A 21,379-nucleotide genomic window follows, 5' to 3' on the forward strand; every position below is an offset into this window, starting at 1 on the left:
CAACTCTTGCAGTAGAAACTCCGTATCGCGGCGGTGCGGACTTTTTCGCGCCTGTCGTCTGCTAATATTTTGGGAGGCCATGACCGACGTACTGTTAAGTGTCAAGCACATTAGTTAGCCGACCTTTGTAACTCGCTATGTTGTGTTCAGTCAATGCACTCCTGCAATGCACGCAGCGCTCCTTGTGTATGGAAGTTACAAATAGCCGTTGCCGCATCTCAGGTTACATAAGCGATGACCCGTTACCATGACTACCGTAAGCGCTGCAGATCGCGGCGTAGCGGTATTGCGGTAAGTACAGCTGTGCCTGTCTCATCAAATCCAATGACGCATCAAAGTTTTTTCTGTAAGAAACAGATTCGTTATGGCGGTCTGTGCGGGCTATTATTTACCGCGGTGGAATGCAATATGCGCGATTAAAGCCAATAATCGTAGTAAAGCTGTCAACTGCCCATGCGAACACATCAAGTAGTCATGAATCACAGAAGAAAAAGCATGAACTAAGAATACTAAACATAAATGTGCGAAGTATTGTAAATAAAGCAGAACTCCTCGAATGCTTAACAATACTACACAATCTTCAGTACGTTATTGCCGTAACAGAAACGTGGCTGCACGAAGATATTCACAGTGAAGAAGTATTTCCTAGGTCATATAATGTGCTCCACAGGAACAGGACAAACAGAGGCGGAGGTGTGGCATTACTCATAAAGGACACATTGCAATATGAACCCTTCCCCCTTATCTGTGATCACGAAAGCGTATTGGCGCAAAAATAATTGACTGATATGACATATTTATATCAGAGTCATTTATAGACCTCCAGCAAACCCTGTCGAATACCTCCAAAAAGACTGATGAACAGTTAATTAAGTGCTCTAACGAACAATAGAAGCAGAATTATGCTTTAATTTACCCAATGTAGATTAGGATCGACGCACGAGTTCCCGGGCCTATGGGAAAGTCTCACGCTGGCTTGATATGTTAGAGATTATGACAAAGTATAGTCTCATTCAAACGGTGAAGAAACCCACCTGAACTTAAGGGAACTGTAATTCGCTGTTTGATTTAATATTTTTGTCTGTGGGAACTTTTGATTATAAAATAGATATTCACAAGGAAATGTCGGACCATAATAGTGTACTTGCTACTATATTAATGTTAACAAGGAGTCCGTCTCAAAACAAAAGGTGGTAAACATTTACAATTTCAATGCAGCTGCATGACAATTCAGGTATTGACTATTTGGAATCTGCCTTTGATATAATGCCACAAAACGATGGCATTGAGAACCTGTGGCAATATTTCGTGTTAACTGTGAGGCATTGTTTGCAGAAATTTGTGCCACTGAAAAAAAAAAGTGGTCTCGAAAAGAGAATCCATGGATTACTTGAGATACCATCCATTTAAAACAATGTGCTCGTAAAAGCAAACCCATACATGACTGCGTATAGTTGCTACTCTCATTGTGCAAGTGCAAAAAAATAACTGAAGGAAGCCAAAACGCATTTCCTTTCTACTACATTGGCATAGTATATGAGGAACGCTCCCCAAAAGATTTGGAGGTATCTCTCTGGCTCTAATACAATAATAAACGGAGTACTAATAAACAGTGCTTTATGCTGTGAACCGAAATCAATCGCTGAAGCATTTAGTAGTTCTTTTATGTATGTATTTAGTTCAAAACACGGCAAAACATCAATAAAAGCGTCAGGCAGGCAGCAATGTGATGGCAATTGTCGCATAGTGAGAAGGTCTCCATTCATAGCATCGTTATCTGACAACACTGTACTGAGTGACTGGCTGTTAGCGAGAGTTGTGCCTGTTTTTAAATCTGGCGATAAATTGGACATTTCCAATTATCCTCCTATATATATCACATGTTCTGCATGTAAAATATTACAGCATATAATATCTAAATATGTCATAGAATACATTGAAAGTAATCAACTTTTTTATAGCAAGAAGCATGGCTTCTGTAGCCGTCTCTCAACAACAACACAACTTTTTGAAATTACTCATGCTTTTGCTTCAGCCATAAACTCGAGAGAACAAATTGATGTTATCACAATAGATCCGTCCAAGGCATTTGGCAGAGTATGTCGTGTGAAACGATTACACAAACTGCATGAGTTTGGTATTGATGAACAAATTATCAATTGGATAAAGCCTTATTTAATTAACAGAGAACAGTTTGTAGTAATAGATGAAGAATGCTCTTCGACTTCATCAGTATCATTCGGGGTTCCACAAGGGTCTGTTCTGGGTCCTATATTGTTTTTATTATATATCAAGAATATTGCGAAGAACATACATCCTCTGGTCAAAGTGTGATTGTTTGCGGATATGATATTGTTTTATATTGTTGCATAAGAAGCGTGCAAGACCAGGTCCTGTTAAATGACTCTCTGAAAGTTGTATATGACTGATGTGTAAAATGGAACATGCAAACGAATTATGAAATGACCAGTTCTTTGATTGTGTCAAATGAGACGGCACCATTTGTGTTCCCATCCATAATTAACAACACAGAAATAAAACGTACCAGTAAATTAAGATATTTAGCGATTTCTCATGAGATGAACTGGAGTGATCATGTACAAAATATATCTGGAACAGTCCAATGAAAACTCGAATTCCTACGGCGAAAGCTGAAAAATGCACCATCGGATGTGAAACTAAAAGCATATAGTAAGGCCAACTCTGGAATATGGAAGTATAATTTGGGATCCAAATCAGAAATATCTCGTTGACAAACTTGAACCTGTTCAGAGATTGGCAGTGAGGTTTGCATTTTCCTGTTACTGAAGAATGCAGTCAGTAACAGAACTTCTTGCACGTGCAGAGCTACCAACTTTGGCTGTTCGCAGAAATAATTGCTAGGCTTAAGTATCTTTACCAACTCTATCACTATAGATTCAATCTGGATTCCAGTTTGCACTTGCAACCGCCCTATGGCGATCATCACGTACTAACCACCCCTTTGCCGTTATGTCCTACATACCAAGAGTTTACGTCTATGAATATTTGTTTCTGCCTAAAACATTATAGAATGGAATAATCTTGACCGATGCATATTTGATAATGCTTGTTCACTAGAAACTTTTGAAAAAGAGTTCGAACTGTGCTGTATTCATTGAATGTACCCTTCCCACCCTGTAACAGCCCAGAAGGGCTAACAGTATTTCAAATAAATAAATAAATAACATATTTTTAAACCAGTTTTCTGCTGTGCACAAGTACATGTTAAGCAAAATATGAACATCGCTATATAACAACAATGTGTGCATGTAATCTGCAGTATAAAGTGATTAAAGTTTTTTTACTGCACGGGCAGTAATATCAGCATAGCAGTTGGTGCGGTGCTTCTACAAAAAAAAAAAAAAATAATAATAATAATAAATAAAATACTCTACTATGTCGATGCAGAATTGCGAACTTATCTAAACTAGTCAGATTATGGTGAATTTCATATTGCAGGTATCCACTATTCAGCGTTAAGCTATGGTGGCCAGCAAATTGCAAAGGCAATTTGAATTGTATATATTGAATAACATCTGTTTGACAAGGTCGGCACACGGTATGCAGAAATTGATTTCTCCAGATATAGGAATGTTTGCCGTGTTTTAGTAAGTGTCCATTGTCTAGCTGTCTACAATTAATTCAAACCATGCATGAAATTTCATCCGACATATAACGAAAATACCATCGCTATATCCAATATTCGTTATGAGCATGTATTCATTACATACTCATATTGGTATGAAACATTCGAGATTTACTCAGTATAAGTGATAATTTGTTATATCCCTGTTCCTAATCGAGGTTTGACTGCTGCATCATGCATGTATAAACTTGTGCACGGCTAAAGGCTGCTATGACTGTTGTGTTGCAGGTGGTTGCGATTGGGGTGGCACGTACAGGCAGGCAAGTATATGTGGCAGCATCAGAATCGGCGACCCCTAGCCACAGCATGTGGTGGACGACAGACAGCTTCCTCGGCCGTCAAAGGCCGATGTTTCGAGCAGCGACTGGCAGCCCGGCACATGATGCTACACTGGTTGGCAACCCAGCAAGCCAGTGGTATACTTAATTGCTATAGCTATAGCTGCTAATTGCCTTATCTCTTTCAACCGGAACATCAAGTATATGTGGTATGCTCCACAACTGACAGTTCAATATTAGGATGCCGACCAAAAAAGGTGTCAGTGATTAATAGGTTGACATTTCGGCTTCCATGTATGTAAGCCCGGCCTTGTTCACAAAACATGTGTCTTACGAAGTTTCCATTGTAGCTGGAAAGTGTTAAACTTCTAATCTGACTACACTTCTTTTACATGCCATATGCTACCTACTATTTTCTTTCTATGCCAATTTATTACCTGACTAGACAAGATATCAAACAATACATTTAAGATTAGCAATAAGCTATGCAACAAATCTCCAGATTATGAGACTAGAATTATTTCATTATTTTAGCAGGCTTACCTTTGTGAAACTTAATGGCAGCACACATTTTGTCTAGCTGTGAACGTACACACACACACACACACACACACACACACACACACACACACACACACACACACACACACACACACACACACACACACACACACATATATATACACATATATATATGTATATATGCAGCAATGTGAAGTCATTCAGTATACCCACCTCCTTAGAGCATAAAGACTATAGCTAGCGTGAAAGTCGTGCCCACTATAATTAAAAGTCATTGTAACGAAGTCAGATTTAACACAAAAATACATTTGCTAGATCCAATATTCTTGTAACAATACACATGTCAGTGGGAAACACTTTATATTTCCTTATATCAAGGTTTCATTGTACAAAGTGTGCTGTTTACCAAAGATGAACTGCATGGCCCATGAATGCGTGGGCACTTGCATAAACATTTGTTTCCTGTGGATGCATCCTGCATGGTGAGCTGTCCCAGCAGAGCCAATGTACACGGAAATATTGACAAGCTAGATTGTCACTCATTTTTGGTTTACAGTGATTAATCTTTGCACTAGCTATGTAGCAACTACATTGCATATTAGCTTTCTGCTATGTATATATATGCCAACAGCAATCCGTAATGAATGGCCAGTGATAACGGTATGTTTACTTATTTGGATGGGGAGCATTGTGCACTAAAGATTTATGGGCCTAGTTACTTTTTAAAATTGCTCAGCAGAGCAGAAGCATATTGCACAAATGTGCATGTTTTCCCTTTCAGTCAATCTTCACCACAATACATGTGCTGTATCATACTCAAGCAGCCCTGTACTGCGAGGCTCTTTATATAATCAAAGCTTGTTTGCTAGTGTTATGTCAATAGGTGACAATACACATTTACACAGTCTGGCATTTGTTAGTTTGTGCTGTTGTTCCCCATGTTCTGCAATTACAGACTAAAGGCTATACAATACACACCAGTCTGCTAATTTCTTTTATTATTAGCAATAATGGAAATTTTGAATTCTGTGAAAGTATAAAACACATAAACTACAGAGTAAGCATTGTGTGTTCTACTTATGCACCACAAAACACAGTTTATGTTCTATGTATTCACAGTTTAACAAGGATGAAGAAATTACCCCTAGCCAGAAAACCAGCCATTAAAACCTGAATTCACCATGTAATAGTGTCCATCTGCTCTAGTGAATTGTCAACATGCCAGATGTACAAATTGCTTTCTGTAACACATGGCTCTTAATTCCTTTGCCCAGCTGCTGTGGACTCAGGTCGACAATACACTCGGCCCAGCAAGCCTGTGAAGCCGGCTGCATGTAAAGAAGAGGCAAGTCCTTGTAATGTTGCACATTCTTTTTAAGTGTCAATTCGCCTTCACATTAAGTTCACCATACATGTGCAATACTCTTGGATGATTCTTTCACTCAGCGGCCATGTGCAGTCTATCTTTTGCAATGTTTGCACAACTGTAATGCCTCTTCAGTTTTCTCTTGTAAACATGGTATGTGCATGCTTCATAGTTATGAAACTTGACTGACACACTTTCCAATAATGCTGTATTTATATTGGTCTGATGCACAGCTGTTGTTCTGTCTACAAGGGACTTACAGCCGCAAGAATAGATCGAAATTATGCCACATAATACCAAAATTAGAGGTAGTTTCTTGCTTGCCTGTCCTACCCTCCAACAGGTTCACTTTCCTCCTCGCCAGGTACAGTGCCTCACAAACTTTTTGCAGAGCAGCAAAAGCTATTAGTTCCGTCAGCCCAGGACTTAAAGCCTCCTTTCACTAGGGGGATGTTCTCACAGTCCGGCGACCTGCACAGCGCATGCATATATATATATATATATATATATATAGGTATATATAGGTCATAGGATACAACCACGCAGTAAATAAAATAAGTAGTGCCCCGCACTACTTATTTTATTAGGGAAGGGAAGTGCAGTCAAGGGCGGCAGAAAATTAGGTGGAATGATGAAATTAGGAAATCAGGCACAAGTTGGAATCAGTGCAAGATAGGGGTAATTGGAGATCGCTGGGAAGGGCCTTTGTCCTGCAGAGGACAAAAAATAGGCTGATGATGATGATGATCCTGGTGACATCACAGGCACAACTCGATTGATGTCACGACGTTCAAAGGAGGGACTGAAAAAGCCGGTAGAGGAACGCAGAACTGTTTTCCAAATTTGTGGCCTCTCCGTGGCACACAGCACTGTCATGTTCACTAAAGATGATTGTCACATCATCCTGTACGTGGTACAAGTGTTTATTTAAGATCTGTTTAAAATGTCAGAAGTGGTTTAGCGGTCCTTTAAAAATCCTGACTGATGCTCATCTGCTGGCTTGCCCAGGTTCATGAGTGAAGGCCTGTTGCTATTGCAATGCATTATCTGTAGCAGCTAGAACTTGGTTGTGCCTTCCTCTGTAGCCTATCTTTGTGCTGTGAACATGAGCAGACGAGGTGGTGTGTTTCCTTCACATACGCATTCGGACACACTGGAAATTGGAACTTGCACAGGTCCGTGAGCAAAGGCACGGAAAGCAGGCCAGCATCGCTTCTTCAGCTATAGCTGCCAAGCTGTCGAACCTGCTCAGCCACTGTCATCCTATGGGAGTGGCACCAACGCAAGAAGGCCGATCAAGTGTCGCACCCCTGGCAGAGTCACGCCTGGCACAGATGCCGTGGTGCTACCAAGGTCCCCTGCGCCGTGCAGAGCCAACTAGCCCAGAGACAATGCAAGATGATCAACCGGACCTCGAAGAAGAAGACCACAGTGGCACTTTGGAAAGGGGCACTCCATACCTGGATTTCCTGGCACGGCTTACTGAACACCTCGTTAACCAATCGGACCTCTCTGATGAGTAAGTGTGTGTACATATGCAGCTGCATCCACAGCAGAAAGGACACAGTGCAAGATGGCCCCCAGTGAGAATTGTGTATGCACATGCTCAAATCAATCAATCAATCAATCAATCAATCAATCAATCAATCAATCAATAAATCAATCAATCAAATTGCTTTTCCTTTTGAAATGAAAAGCACGGGGCAGCCACTAAAAGCTCACTTGACAAACACTTTGACGAGGTCAATGTCCCTATATTGGCAGAAACGATGCATCAAGGAATCACGACACCTACACATACAAGGTTACTGACCACTTCAGCAAAAAAAAAAAAGAAACAGGCCCATAAGAAACACGTTCCATGCACAATGAAACACAGGCAATAAGATCAAACAATATAGAAGAATAAGAAGGAACTGCAGCACCTAAAACACTTCAACAATACTGTGATCACCACAAAGAGTCAATAACATGACCGGATGAGAAAAAGATATGTTTTCCATAACAGGTGGCTGAGCTCAATACAGATAATGGCACATAGACGAAAACGAAAAGATGGGCACAGAACTGTTGTACATTATTTTATCTCTGGTTGAATTGGCAGGCTGGATGCTCTAATCACTGAATTTTAGTCACGGGCCTCTGAGGGATCTGTATCAAACATTGGTTGCCTAAGCATATGCATGCAGCAGACCAGCAGTTGATTGCAGTGTTTTCACTGCTGCACATCTTATCCATACAGTGCCGTTTCTGCCGCTCATGCATGCTTGCACACTTAGCAAAGCTCAAGTGAGAGAAATGTTCAGTATTGGCAAAGACTGTTGCATGTGCTTCAGCTTAATACAGTTGAACCTCGTTATAATAAAGTTGCATCCGACATGAAACTTCTTTCGTTAAATTAAATTATGGGGTTTTACGTGCCAAAACCAGTTTCTGATTATGAGGCACGCCGTAGTGGAGGACTCCGGAAATTTCTACCACCTGGGGTTCTTTAACGTGCACCTAAATCTAAGTGCACGGGTGTTTTCGCATTTCACCCCCATCGAAATGCGGCCGCCGTGGCCGGGATTCGATCCCGCGACCTCGTGCTCAGCAGCCCAACACCACAGCCACTGAGCAACCACGGCGGGTACTTCTTTCGTTATATCCAACGTTTGTTATAAGCATATATTTGCTACATGCCAATATAGGTGAGAAATATTTTAGATTTACTTTGTTATATCAGTGTTCATTATATTGAGATTTAGACTTGTGTACATATTGCAGATGCCAGATAAGAGAAAATGTTTTCATAGATAGTCAACAAATTTAAAGGATGCAGCTCATGCTTTGGCAGCTGAACATGGCAACTGTTAGACTTTACCAATTTCACGCAGTGTAATAGGAAATTCTGTAAGCATCATCACTTGAATGCTGTCAAAGCTTTTTTTTCTCCCATTACTTTTACACAGTACATGGTTCTCTACGCAGAGTCCTCCATGGTGTCTGTGAAAGGTACATTACCAGGGAAGCTGCTCAACTTGACCAGGTGAGCTACTTGACCAGCTATATGCCATGAACACAGCATGTGAAGCAAACACCTAAAGCTATTATTAGGCTATGCAGGAGCCTGTTCTGGATGGGCTTTGGACAAGTTTTAATTGTCTAGTGTTCCGCAATGTGCACCATAATGTCAATACAGCTTTCTTTACTGCACTTCATAACCATTCCAAGGCAGTCACTTTGGCCACGAATCAAGCACTCACATGCTCAGTTCCAAAACACTATAGTAAAGGAGCCACCACAGTAAGTAGAAAGTTAAGCTTGTATATATGTACTGGCAGACCCAAAGTTCAACCGTGAGCTACTAGTGATATTTCACTTAGGCTAAATTGGTCATAGACTTAATGAGAGAATTAAGTAATGGTCATAGACCAGTACTATTGAAACAATCTTTTCAAAGCTGCAGGGCTGGTAATTTTCTTACTAGCATCCTTTAAATAGCACCTAAGCAGATGATGCTTGCACATGGTGGTTAGCGGATATGACGTAAATCCCAGCACGCCTCCAAGATTTCTCAGCATGCCATGAACCACCTTATCTTGGGGAACATGCTGAAGAGTGGCGCCAATTCCGCATGTTCTCAGTCATATGCAACTTACGACAAGTGGCAACGGCGGCATTTCTTCAATTTCAGTATAAAAAACATTTACTCTTATCTTTTCATAAAGCAACTTTTGCAAAACTGCACAGCTTGTAATTGTCTAATTTTCTCATTATAAATTGAGACCTAGGCAGACGACACAGACACCTAGTGGTTAGCGAACATAACGTGAATCCCAGACCACAGCTTCCAAGGTTATCAACGGGCCACAGCTATGTGCAACTTGATCTCAAAGGTCATGGCAACAAGCCACATTGGTTCTTAACATTCCGAGTTCCATGTTATTTCGAGCAAGCGGGGATAGCATTTCTTTCTTCAGCTTCATTATTAAAAACATTTGTTTTCGGTAGCTTTTCATGACACATCCGCTCATATTTCGAACAAAATTTTGCACAGAGGCTGCTTATATCTACACTATTTGAAGCTAGGCATTTTATGCAGTCCAAAAATTTGTTTCAGTTGGTCTTTAAGAACTTTGCACACCTTATATAAGCTTCTGAAGTATGAAAACAGCTAAGCCAAATGGTAGTTCATGCATACAAGTGAATTCGTTTTTACAGCAAATCAGACAGAGCTTGGTGCTGTTGCAGACAGTATGGCAGAGGTAGTTCCTGGCATGCTTCTTGTGCCTGTGCAGTACATATGCATGAATGCTGCCAAAGCCTGCATGGCTTGAATCTAGAGGCACAAGCTTGTATGCTTCCACTAACATCCGTCACCCCCGTACAAGACATGGTGTTGTTCTGTGCAGGAGACCCTATGGAACCTGGTGTGGGAGCTGTTTCCAGAGTTGTATCAGTGGAAACACCCATTGTCCTGAAATGTCAAGAGCAAAGCCATAGGTCAGCGAAAGGTTCAGCAGCACTGCAGGGGCTTGGTTGTCCAGAATGATACATTTATTCCTTGTGAAGCTGCAAAGTTCTGGCAATTCCCATCACATAGTTGGGAATGTTTTGCTGCCAGAACACCCCGTGGTACCTCTTGATGAAAACTTTTTCTGGAGATGCTATGGTAGGAACATAAGGCATCCCGAAACCTAAAGAGCAAAGTCACAAATCATCGAAAGGCTTGGCGGCAGTGCGGGGGCTTGGATTATGAAGAGCAATATGTTTATTTTTGGAGACTAGTGACAAAGTTCTCATTTTACGCTGTCAAGTCATGACTGTTGTACTGCCAGGCCTTTGAGCTTGCGGTAGAGGCACTGCTTCCACTCTTCTTCGGGCACATCCTTGGCCCAGGGAGGCACGTGCGAGCTGGGCAGTTCAAACCCTGCCATAGCTGCCTGGATCGCTTGAATTTGTGCTGCACAGTGAGCCATGTCAAAAAATAAAATGTCAGTTCTCAGCAGAAGGCTGCCATGCTTAACAAAGAGATGCCTAAAGCTTGGATAGCCAGAAGAAACACAAACAGACAGGTGGCAATGCTGCCTCGGAGTTCCCTCACTTAGCGTGACATCACCGATTTTGACAGCGTTTCCTCAGGTTCAGCTAACTTTTTTGCGGTGGAAATGGACTACATTGTGTTCTAAAAAAGCCAAACACTTAACTTGGAAAGTTTCAAGAACTTTTACAGAGTCACAGCAACCTGATTAAATACAAAAGAATACATCACTGACACACTGGTGCTGAGGCTCCACCACAAAACTTTCAAATTTTTACTTTCACTTTTGCTTCCAGTGATCAATTAAATAATTTGGCAAAAATGTGGCTGTGAAAGTTGACTTTACTGGTTTATTGTTTCTCTTTAGAGTGCATACCTTGCATGTTTGGAACCCATGACCGACATCAGCCAAGCTACAATGTACAGTGAAATCATCTCAGCAATCAGCTAGCACACTATGCTTCAGCACTCCAGCATGCAGCAGCAATGTGCTTGAAATGCACCAGCAATGAGATTTATGTTCTAGCCATGTCAAGCCACCAGACATAATTCACTGCATACCCTGCACACCAGCTAGCATCCCAAAGCTGAGGCTTACTGACATTGCCGCTGATGTCAAGTGCTACACCACCTAATATATCAAAGCCTTTGAGTTAAAGGAAAACTAAATCAAACCAACAGCAGAGAACAAATTGTATGTTCAGAATTCTGTTTTTGTTAATTCCATGGTAGTAGGTCGATTACTAGAAGAGAAAACGAAGATCAAAGTTTCATTTCTTGAATTTCATGCCGACACACCAGCACGAGCGCGACATGATGGATCTCAATGCATTTTGTCATATTCTGGCAGAGTAAATGTTCTTGAAACTTGCCGAGTTCAGTCTCTGCATTTTTTTCTTACAATACCATGTGGTTATGTGGTTCACCTTCACTAATTAAACATTAACTAGGCTCAAGTCGACGCCATCAAATTTCACAGCATCAGCTGGTACGCGAGACTTCAAGCTGGTGGTGTCACAGTCTTTCTTCTTGCATCTTTTCTGGCCTACCAAGCCTCTTCTCGCAGTGGGCTCTACGGTATTAGTGGAAGGGCAATTCACTAATACAGCTCATATAGTCTCTCTTAATTTAGTATCCCTATAACTACATAATCTTTTTAATCTTAAATATTTTTTTTAATCTTAAGTGTAAGACGGATATTGAAACATCAGGCAATATATGCGAACGAAACACCGAAATTTTAAGGCAGAATATTAAGGATTATCAATCACCTTGAACAAAAATGTGGATACACAAATAATGACAAAAACATATGTCAGATATTTCTGTTAATTAGAACGCAATTATAAATGAGAACCAGTGAAGGGTAGCAATGAGAGCAGTGGTACAATAAAGGGTAGTAAATTGATTCAGTGGTACAATAAACTCAGTTGAAAGTTGGCACTTGGTGTGTCGTCTTCTCATACGTCTTTTTTTTTTTTTTGTGCAATATCATTTCAATAAAGGTAGTAAAAAAGCAAAAACTACGATGTGTTAAGGAGTGAACTATGTGTCTCTTAGGAATACACGTTCTTAGGAATACCAAGCTTTTGCTATTATGCTGGCTAATACACGTAAAGTCAGAGCAAGCTTCACATTATCACCAAGGTGTTCCAAGTTGTAAATTCTGCAATTTTGGAACCCATATTTAGAATTTACTTTTCACAGCAGTAGGCAGTGTCAAAAAGTGTATTCGTCAGTGCAAGTTGATTCGTAAGGGAACTCTTAGTAACCCTTTCAGCACTGCAACATATGACAAAAGGTGACCAAATTTTTCTGCAACTTCCCAGAAGTGCACTGAGTGCCTAGGCAGCCATGTTTCCTGTGCAAGCATTAAAGGAGCCCATTATAACAAGGAAAACTACACACACTGCCACCGACAATGAAAAGCATGATGGTAAATAGCACGACGAAAATGTGATGCAAGAATGAAAAAGGGACACACACAAAGTGCTGCAAGTGTGTACCTTTTCCGTTCTTGTGTGCCATTTTCAGCACGGTACTTACCAAGAATTGGGGATAAGAGTTAATGGAGAATACCTTAGTAACTTGCGATTCACTGATGATATTGCCTTGCTTAGTAACTCAGGGGACCAATTGCAATGCATGCTCACTGACCTGGAGAGGCAAAGCCGAAGGGTGGGTCTAAAAATTAATCTGCAGAAAACTAAAGTAATGTTTAACACTCTCGGAAGAGAACAGCAGTTTACGATAGGTAGCGAGGCACTGGAAGTGGTAAGGGAATACATCTAATTAGGGCAGGTAGTGACCGCGGATCCGGATCATGAGACTGAAATAATCAGAAGAATAAGAATGGGCTGGGGTGCGTTTGGCAGGCATTCTCAGATCATGAACAGCAGGTTGCCATTATCCCTCAAGAGAAAAGTGTATAATAGCTGCGTCTTACCAGTACTCACCTACGGGGCAGAAACGTGGAGGCTTACGAAAAGGGTTCTACGTAAATTGAGGATGACACAACAGGCTATGGAAAGAAGAATGATAGGTGTAACCTTAAGGGATAAGAAAAGAGCAGATTGGGTGAGGGAACAAATGTGAGTTAATGACATCTTAGTTGAAATCAAGAAAAAGAAATGGGCATGGGCAGGACATGTAATGAGGAGGGAAGATAACCGATGGTCATTAAGGGTTACGGACTGGATTCCAAGGGAAGGGAAGCGTAGCAGGGGGCGGAGAAAGTTAGGTGGGCGGATGAGATTAAGAAGTTTGCAGGGACAATATGGCCACAATTAGTACATGACCGGGGTAGTTGAAGAAGTATGGGAGAGGCCTTTGCCCTGCAGTGGGCGTAACCAGGCTGATGATGATGATGACTTACCATCATGCTTATTTAAATCAACTAGTCCAATTTTATTATGATGACGATGATTTATTGGCATCCCCTTTGAAAAGGGGTGGTGACAAATATTCACCTAGCGTACTTGAGTTACTCAGGTATGCTATACATGCACTTTCTTAGCATTTCTGTATACATCTATTTAATATTCTTTTTCTTCCTGAAAACTTCTCTAACTACCTTGTACCACTACCTATGGCTGTAACAGATCTGGTCATATCAATCTCTTCCCTGCTTTTTCCACCATTACTCTAAATTTCTCCTGCTTATCTCGACTGCTGACTGGTTGAAGCTTCTGTCCACTTTGAATCCAAGTGCTTCTAGAAGGCGTACGTTACCTACGGGTCTCACGGGGTGAATCCCTTCACATTCCATCACATTCCAGCTTCCATCATTCAGTTGAGTTTGAATTTTCAGCCATTTTTCCTGCCTGCAACCAACCTGCATGTTTACGTAAAAAATTTTACAGTTTCTATTCTTATCCTTTGTGTGTCTTTTTTTAACTCTTTCTGGTCCAATTATGCCCCTGGCTGGTTTGTCACCACAATCAAAATTTGGTCTTCCTGCCCTGTTGCCTGGGGCCACCTAAAAAAGCTACTGCCTGCACCGCGAATCGATGTCCAACTGGTGTTGCTACACTATCGCTAAAATGTATCCCGTCACACACACAAGCGACTTCACGGCCTGCTTGGTGCACTTCTCTTTCATTGTCTTAGCTAGTGTCCAAATTTCCCTGTTTACTGCAAGCACTGCCTTTTATGATGAGGAGGATTTATTGGCGTCCACTTTGAAACAGGCTAGTGACAGTCACCTAGTCTGCTTGATTTATTCAGGTATGTAATACATGTTTTTAATTACAGCAATTTTTATGCACCTCCATAATCTTATTTCTATTTTTCAAGATTCTCTATCTACCTAGTACCACTACCTATGCTGATGACGATTTATTGGCATCCCCTTTGAAATAGTGCGGGCACAATTACAATGGATGGATGGATGTTATGAGCGTCCCCTTTGGAACGGGGCGGTGGGTTGTGCCACCAAGCTCTTGCTATTATACTGGCTAATGGCCTACCTAGGTTAAACAATAAAAAAAAAAGAAAAAGAAAAACACAATGAACTCCCACAACCAAATTTTCTGATCCCCTATTGCGAACTGCCCTTGTGTACGTCTCAGTTTTTTTGTCGTTTCCCCACTTCTACCAATCCTCCAATCGCCTCTTACTAATCCCTATTGCGGACGTGTTTACTTTTCCACTGCTCTTGCTGAACCCAAGGGCTTCAAGGAGGCCAGTGGTGCCTAAATCGACCACTGGGTAGATGTGTTCACATTCTAATAAAACATGCCCCATAGTTTCCCTAGCTTTACCGCAGCAAGCACATGCTTCTTCTTCCTTCTTATATCTCGCTTTATAGGTGCGTGTTCTAAGGCATCCCAATCTCGCTTCGAAAAGTAATGAGCTTCCCTTCGAGTTATCATAAATTGTTTCTTTCCTGATTTTGTTTTTTCCTCTTAAGTAGTTACTCATGGCAGGTTTCTTTTCCACTGCCGCCACCTATGAGATTATTTCAGCCTCTCCGACTTTCTGCTTGACGTTCTTCGTCGTTGTGTTGCCCACCCTACAGGCCGCATACTTGCTGGTAAGCTTCCTAGTTCTTTTCCTCCACTGTGAATCAATGTTTTTCCTGTACAGACACCTCAACACTCTCCCAGCCCATTTACTTTCTTCCATATTCCTCAGTTGTTCTTCATACTCAATTTTACTGTGAGGTTCCCTCACTTCAAAACTAGTCCAGCTCTTATCACCCTGCACAGCTTCATTTGCAGCCTTCCCGTGAGCACCCAAAGCGAGGCGACCCACTGACCTTTGGTTCCCATTGAGTCCTGATTGTACCCCTGATTTAAAGCAATCAACCGCATTTCCAAAAGTAAGTCCTGGAACAATTACACCTTTCCACATACCTTGGAGCACTTCGTACCTATTGTATCCCTATAGCGCTCTGTGCTTCATTATGGCTGCATTTCTCTTCCCCTTCACTGTTATTGTTTTTTTTCTGTGTTTCCATATATCTATTGCTTTCGTTTATCCATATACCAAGGTATTTATATTCTGTTACCCGAGGTATTTCCTGGCCCTGTATCGCTACTGTCTTTTCACTGTTTTCATTGAATACCATAACACATGATTTTCTAACACTAAATTTCAAACCTAAATTGTTGCCTTCCTGTCCACAGATATTAGCCAGACGTTGCAAATCACTTTGCTCGTTAGCTAGCAACCCAATGTCGTCCACATAAAATAAACCTGGAAGCTGCTGCTCTACTACTACTACTACTGCAGCTGCCTGTTTGTATGAGAGATTGAAGTCGATCTTACTTCCTTCTAACGCCCTCTCCATCCTCACCACATAAATCATAAACAGCAGTGGGGATAAAGGGCACCCCTGGCTCAGTCCCTTGTTGATATGAACTTTCTCCTCGCTCCTCATCCCTTCCCATTCAACACAAACGGTATTTTCTAGGTAAATCTCTCTCAGCAGCTGTAGACAATTGTCACCTAAGTCTTCCCCTTCCAGAATATCCCACAAAATGTTGCGTTGTCATAGGCTCCTGTAATGTCTAAAAAGGCCACATACAACGGTCTGCTTTCTACTCTTAACATTTCAATACACTGAGTAAGAACAAATAAATTATCATCTAAACGCCTACCCATTTTTAAGCCATTCTGAAGTTCTCCCAAAATGCCATTATTCTCTGCCCATGCTTAAAGCTTTAATTTGATTGCCTGCATTGCTACCCTATATATTACCGATGTAATGGTCAACGGTTTATATGAGTGAATTCTTTCTATCCCTTACCTTTATAAATTAAGTTCATTCTACTTTGTTGCCAACTGTCTGGTATTTCGTCTATCTTCTAAAGTTTCTTCCACTGCTTTCGCCAGAGCTACCTTACTTTTTGGTCCTATTTCATTAGTCAGCCAAACGGGAACCTCGTCTAGCCCTGTGGCTGTGCACTTAGGAATTTTTTCTTCAGCTTTCTTCCAGATGAAATTTATCAGCACCAGCTCCGTTTCCCCCTGGTCCGTTTCATGCTCTTTTTTTCTTCAAATGCAACCTTGTCATTGCCTTGGAAAGATTCAGATGTAATTTATTACCGCTTCTCTTTCCAGTCTGTTTTCATCTTAGTCTAGGATATGTTGTATTGTCGTTGACTTCCTGCCTAATAATTTTATGTGGTTCCAAAATATTCTAGGTGCGGCCTTCTTTTTCTCACGTATTTCTGACAACCAACATTCACTTTCACCTTTTAATTTTGCTTGCACCAGTATTTGAACCATAAACTTCTTCTCCCGGTATATTTCCCATTTACTGTTTACTTCATCCTGCGGCAACTGCGCCTTCTTTGCCTGCCTGTGCTCTCAGGATGTTTTCTGTCGTTTGGCGATCGCTGCTCATATCTCTCTGCTTCACCAGCTTCTTGGTTTCTTTTTTCCTTTCGAACGAATATGTTGTTTATCTTTCCGTATTTCTGTCGTTACTACACTTAGATGCTCACTATATTCCCACTCTTTATTTGGCCATTTGCCAAGTTCTTAATCGACTCTAGTGACTATATTTGTTATTTGTTCAGCGTTCAAATTCGGACTAGCCATTTTGCAGTCCTTGCTCTCTTTCCCAACTACATATCCTATTTTCAAAATCATGCGTTTATGGTCACTCCCTATGCTGCTATATCCTTCCTCATCAATGACTATTTCTCTCAACTTATCATTAATTCCTTCTGTCATCAGACAGTAATCAATGGTTGATTGCCAGTTTCCCACTTCCCACGTGATCTGCCCTTCACACTTAGGCCCTGTATTAATGATAACGAGGTTATGCTGCTTACAAAGGTCTAGCATTGACTTCCCATTGTTGTCAGTATAGCCATCTAAATCCTGTATGTGGGCATTCATGTCACCTAATAGGATAATTTCAGCACCATTCCCGAAACCCTTAATACCATCGCTTATGCATTCCACTAACTCTTTATTCTTCTCTGTGCAATTATTTCCGGTCCAGAAGTACGTAACGCCCAGCCAAGTTTTTTTTCTCCGCTCATTGTATCTGATAACTTTCAGCAAAAACCGATACGCACAGGATCCAAATCCTCAAAATGTCGCAAAGCAACTCTCACCACTGTTTCAAAAGCAATCAATGCCGTGGAGACCCAAGGTATGACACGCTCTCGCACGCACTCAACCACTCGGCCATGCTCACACTTTCCTACCAAAACACGCACAGTAAAACCACTAACAGCTATTAGTCTTGCCATTTCCAAGCTACCATTTAAAGGCTAGAAACACTCAACGTCCCACCCGGCTGCGCGTGTTGAAGCACGTGGCGCGACAGGATGCTCTAACCATCCTGCAAAACCAAATGTAGACGAAACACACCCGCGCACACGAAATACGAGACAAAAAAGAAAGAAAGAAAGAAAAATTAAGAGAAAACCACCCAATTACTATTTAAAGCCAAAAAAAAATAAGCAAATCAAAAACAGAATCAAGCTCAAAGTATGCACAAAAACTTATGATTTCGTCGCCACCATGGAGCCCCAAGAAGCACGTCCATTCGCCACAAAATCTCGTGTGCATTTCTCACAAGTGTGAGAAACGGGCAATGACAAGGGCTGCCATCTAGTGTCAAAAACTATTACTACAAGGAGGCTGACTGATATACTCATTATTGGTTCACACAGCTAGGGATTTACTTCTGATGTTGACTACGCTCATCTGTGGTATTCATCATGTTGACCATACTCATCCGAACTCTTAATTATTCTACACTCACCTTGTCCTAAAGGCTCCACAGGCCGAGGTTCGGCAGGCCGCAGCATCTCCTCTGTAGGTCGCCACTCACTGGGGGCCTGCCACAATACAACACATGCCTTCAGCAAGAGCAGCCATTGGAATGATCACTGCATCAAGCTTACCTCGGGTAGAGCCATAAACCCTGGAGAACTCTCGCGTTCATCAGGTTCCTCCTACAAAGCACAAACATAACATCCCCACATGCCGTCAGTAAAGTCTGTGCACCCGAACGCGTTTGCAATGTCCCCATGAGAAAACAGTGCAGGAAACATGAACATAAGGAAAGCATATATTTACATGAAAAATGTATAAAGGCTAACCTGTCCTGCACTGAAGCCATCTGTTTCAATAAAAGAAAACAATCAAATAAAGAATACGACTTGTGTGCTTTTAGGTATGTGGAGCCCCTAATAATTCAAGCACACAATTATTTCTTATAACGGTGTCACCTATTGTGAGCGTCCTGGCTTTTACTCTACGTCCGTGTTGCCCTGCATCATTTCTTCCCCAACGATGAGCCCGTGAGCCCAAGCTGGCACTTTAGTCGGGTAAGGAGCTCAAGGGTGAAGGGATTCTGTTGTTTCAATAAACCATCTTTCTAATTTGCTAGTACCCTTCTGTACAATCCACATTTGCCCAACAAATGGCGACACCAGCCATCATTCAAATGAAGATGAAGTGCTGGGATTTGTCTCTTATGGTTTTAGCATATGAGAGCCCCATCTACATGCATATATCATAATCCAAACAAGCTGTGCTTGTACATGCCGTTTGCTACAATGACTATGCCACAATTAGCTTGGCAAACTGCCCCGCAGGAGAGCTAGCTGTAAAATTATGAAAAGGGTCTGTAGATCAGTCTCGTGATGAGTTTCACAAAACTGATATTACTGCAAAGAGTGCCAGCAGTGGTAGTGCTTAGTGAACTCATGGGCAACTATGGTTGGAAGCATATGCATCAAGCATGCAACAAACTGAATTAGCACACAGGCATACGTTATGCAATGACATCAGCAAACAGACACTGTTGAGAAACACAAGTTGGCGCACAGGCATACGTTATGCGATGACATCAGCAAACAGTTACACACTGTTGAGGAATGCAAGTTACCCGCTATGGTTGCTTAGTGGCTTTTGTGTTGCGGTGCTAAGCACAAGGTTGTGGGATCAAATCCTTGCCATGGTGGCCCCATTTAGATGGGGACGAAATGCAAAAACACCTGAGTACTTAGATTTAGGTGCAAGCTAAAGAACCCCAGGTGGTCAAAATTAATCAGGAGTCCTCCATTACGGCATGCCTCATAATCAGATCGTGGTTTTGGCACATAAAACACCATTATTTAATTTTTTTTAAAGTTCAACACAAGAAGTTACAAACACCACGTTTATAAAGACCAACATGGTCGCTAGCCCAAGTCATGCGCACTGGCAGACGTGTAGCGGAACTAGCAATGAAAGATAGTATAGAATACATGGTAAGCGCCTGTGTTGTGTTCTTCCTTCAGTCCTCGTCTTTTGTGTTGTGCAAACATATTGATATGGAATACACGTTATTACAAGTTGGGGATGAATACTATTTCTGGATGGCACTGGGCTTATCGGTATTTTGCTGGCTGTCATCACGAAAATGTAAATTAGAACCGCAAGTTCCATTACAAATTTTAGTTATTTAACTGGTTGAAATAGTTATTAGGAATCAATATACTGGGGGGAAAGAGATAAGCAAATAATTCTGCTCTGTTAGTTTTGCGCCGTTCTGCTAGTTCGACGAAAATGTAACAAAACACACTGAACGCGTTCACGCGCACTACTGCGCAGTTTGCAATTAATGCACGCTAGTTTACAGCGGAAACGACGATAAATTAAGGAAGAGCGACGAAATTGCACGACATTTAGTAGGTACTGCAGCACGCTTTTAGGGTAGTGTGAAGTGGGACCTCTTAACTTTTGTTGGCTACAATTGATGCTGCAAAGAAAAGGCAAACAAATTAACAAGTTTTACACGGAAACGAGCAAAGGACTATTCTCACTGAAACCATTGAAGTGAAACCAGCAAACCAGCTCGACAGGTCTTTTAGAGACGCACTCTTGCGCTGTTCATTTCCATGATGAATTCGCAGTCCCACATATTCGCGTTACCGCAAGGTACAGAAGTAGTAGCGTACTTTCAGGACGCTGCCACCGAAAGAAACTGGCGAATGTGTATACCGTGTCGCTCGCCTGGTCTGGGTCTTGGGGGAGCAGCTGGTAGCCGCCTCCGTCGACGCTGTCTCCGTCGCCAAATTCCGAATCCGAATCGGACGAGCCCTGCTGGTTCATGTGATAAGCGGGCACGGTGAGCCCACCGTCGTCACCCGAGTTGTCCGGCTCCGGCAAGTCGTTGTTCGGGAGCACCATTGCCTGCGCGTCGGCGGCGCCGGTTTCGCTTCAATTGCTGATCGCCGCTTAGCCAGCTTAGCTTCCGGAATTTTGTAGAGGTGCCACGAGCACGTCGCCGCAGCACTCCAGCGCGAATTGCTATGCGTCCCTACGTTATTTAAATACGAATGACAACACACATATCATTACACATGGCCAACGAAAGTATGGTAGTACACCATAGAATAAAGAAAGTACACTGTAACGGAGCCGTCAGCCGTCCCTCGAATACAATAAAAAACCAACAAAATTAGGCGTCCTCGTCCGGGAAGCATACTAAACTATTTTATGCATAACGCAAGCAAATTTAGTGCTGAATTTTTTTTAATGTTCCTTTTTTTGCAGGTAATGCTACT

At 41.7% G+C, this 21,379-nt stretch overlaps 2 protein-coding genes across 3 annotated transcripts; one reads left to right on the top strand and one right to left on the bottom strand.

Annotated features, from left to right (window-relative positions):
* Positions 1-24: 24 nt before the first annotated feature.
* LOC142564398 (uncharacterized) lies at positions 25-12,299 on the top strand. Its single transcript, XM_075675393.1, has 6 exons — positions 25-291; positions 3,896-4,083; positions 5,742-5,812; positions 7,009-7,352; positions 8,804-8,861; positions 10,228-12,299. Exons 1-6 carry the CDS (start codon positions 248-250, stop codon positions 10,294-10,296), a joined length of 774 nt encoding a protein of 257 aa, XP_075531508.1. The 5' UTR covers positions 25-247; the 3' UTR covers positions 10,297-12,299.
* On the bottom strand, positions 10,569-21,334 carry LOC142564401 (uncharacterized). Of its 2 annotated transcripts, none has more exons than XM_075675398.1 (4): positions 20,826-21,334; positions 18,728-18,778; positions 18,586-18,661; positions 10,569-10,778 (listed from the first exon to the last, which is right to left on the bottom strand). In XM_075675398.1, exons 1-4 carry the CDS (start codon positions 21,000-21,002, stop codon positions 10,633-10,635), a joined length of 450 nt encoding a protein of 149 aa, XP_075531513.1. In that variant the 5' UTR covers positions 21,003-21,334; the 3' UTR covers positions 10,569-10,632. The 2 variants fall into 2 exon arrangements, with proteins under 2 accessions (XP_075531513.1, XP_075531512.1); XM_075675397.1 differs by having other exon boundaries at positions 20,814-21,283.
* Positions 21,335-21,379: the final 45 nt, after the last annotated feature.

This window comes from Dermacentor variabilis, chromosome 11 (genome assembly GCF_050947875.1).
Source record: "Dermacentor variabilis isolate Ectoservices chromosome 11, ASM5094787v1, whole genome shotgun sequence".
NCBI classification, from domain to species: domain Eukaryota; kingdom Metazoa; phylum Arthropoda; class Arachnida; order Ixodida; family Ixodidae; genus Dermacentor; species Dermacentor variabilis.

Bases quoted from the DNA above. Each gene is read 5' to 3' on its own strand.
- LOC142564398 (XM_075675393.1), top strand. From the start codon at position 248: ATGACTACCGTAAGCGCTGCAGATCGCGGCGTAGCGGTATTGCG. The intron at 4,084-5,741 runs GTATACTTAATT...TCCTTTGCCCAG, and splicing joins GGCAACCCAGCAAGCCAGTG to CTGCTGTGGACTCAGGTCGA. The intron at 8,862-10,227 runs GTGAGCTACTTG...TGTTCTGTGCAG, and splicing joins AAGCTGCTCAACTTGACCAG to GAGACCCTATGGAACCTGGT.
- LOC142564401 (XM_075675397.1), bottom strand. From the start codon at position 21,002: ATGGTGCTCCCGAACAACGACTTGCCGGAGCCGGACAACTCGGGTGAC. The intron at 18,779-20,813 runs GTATACACATTC...TGTGCTTTGTAG, and splicing joins CAGACCAGGCGAGCGACACG to GAGGAACCTGATGAACGCGA. The intron at 10,779-18,585 runs GTGAGTGTAGAA...CTCACTGTGCAG, and splicing joins TGTGGAGCCTTTAGGACAAG to CACAAATTCAAGCGATCCAG.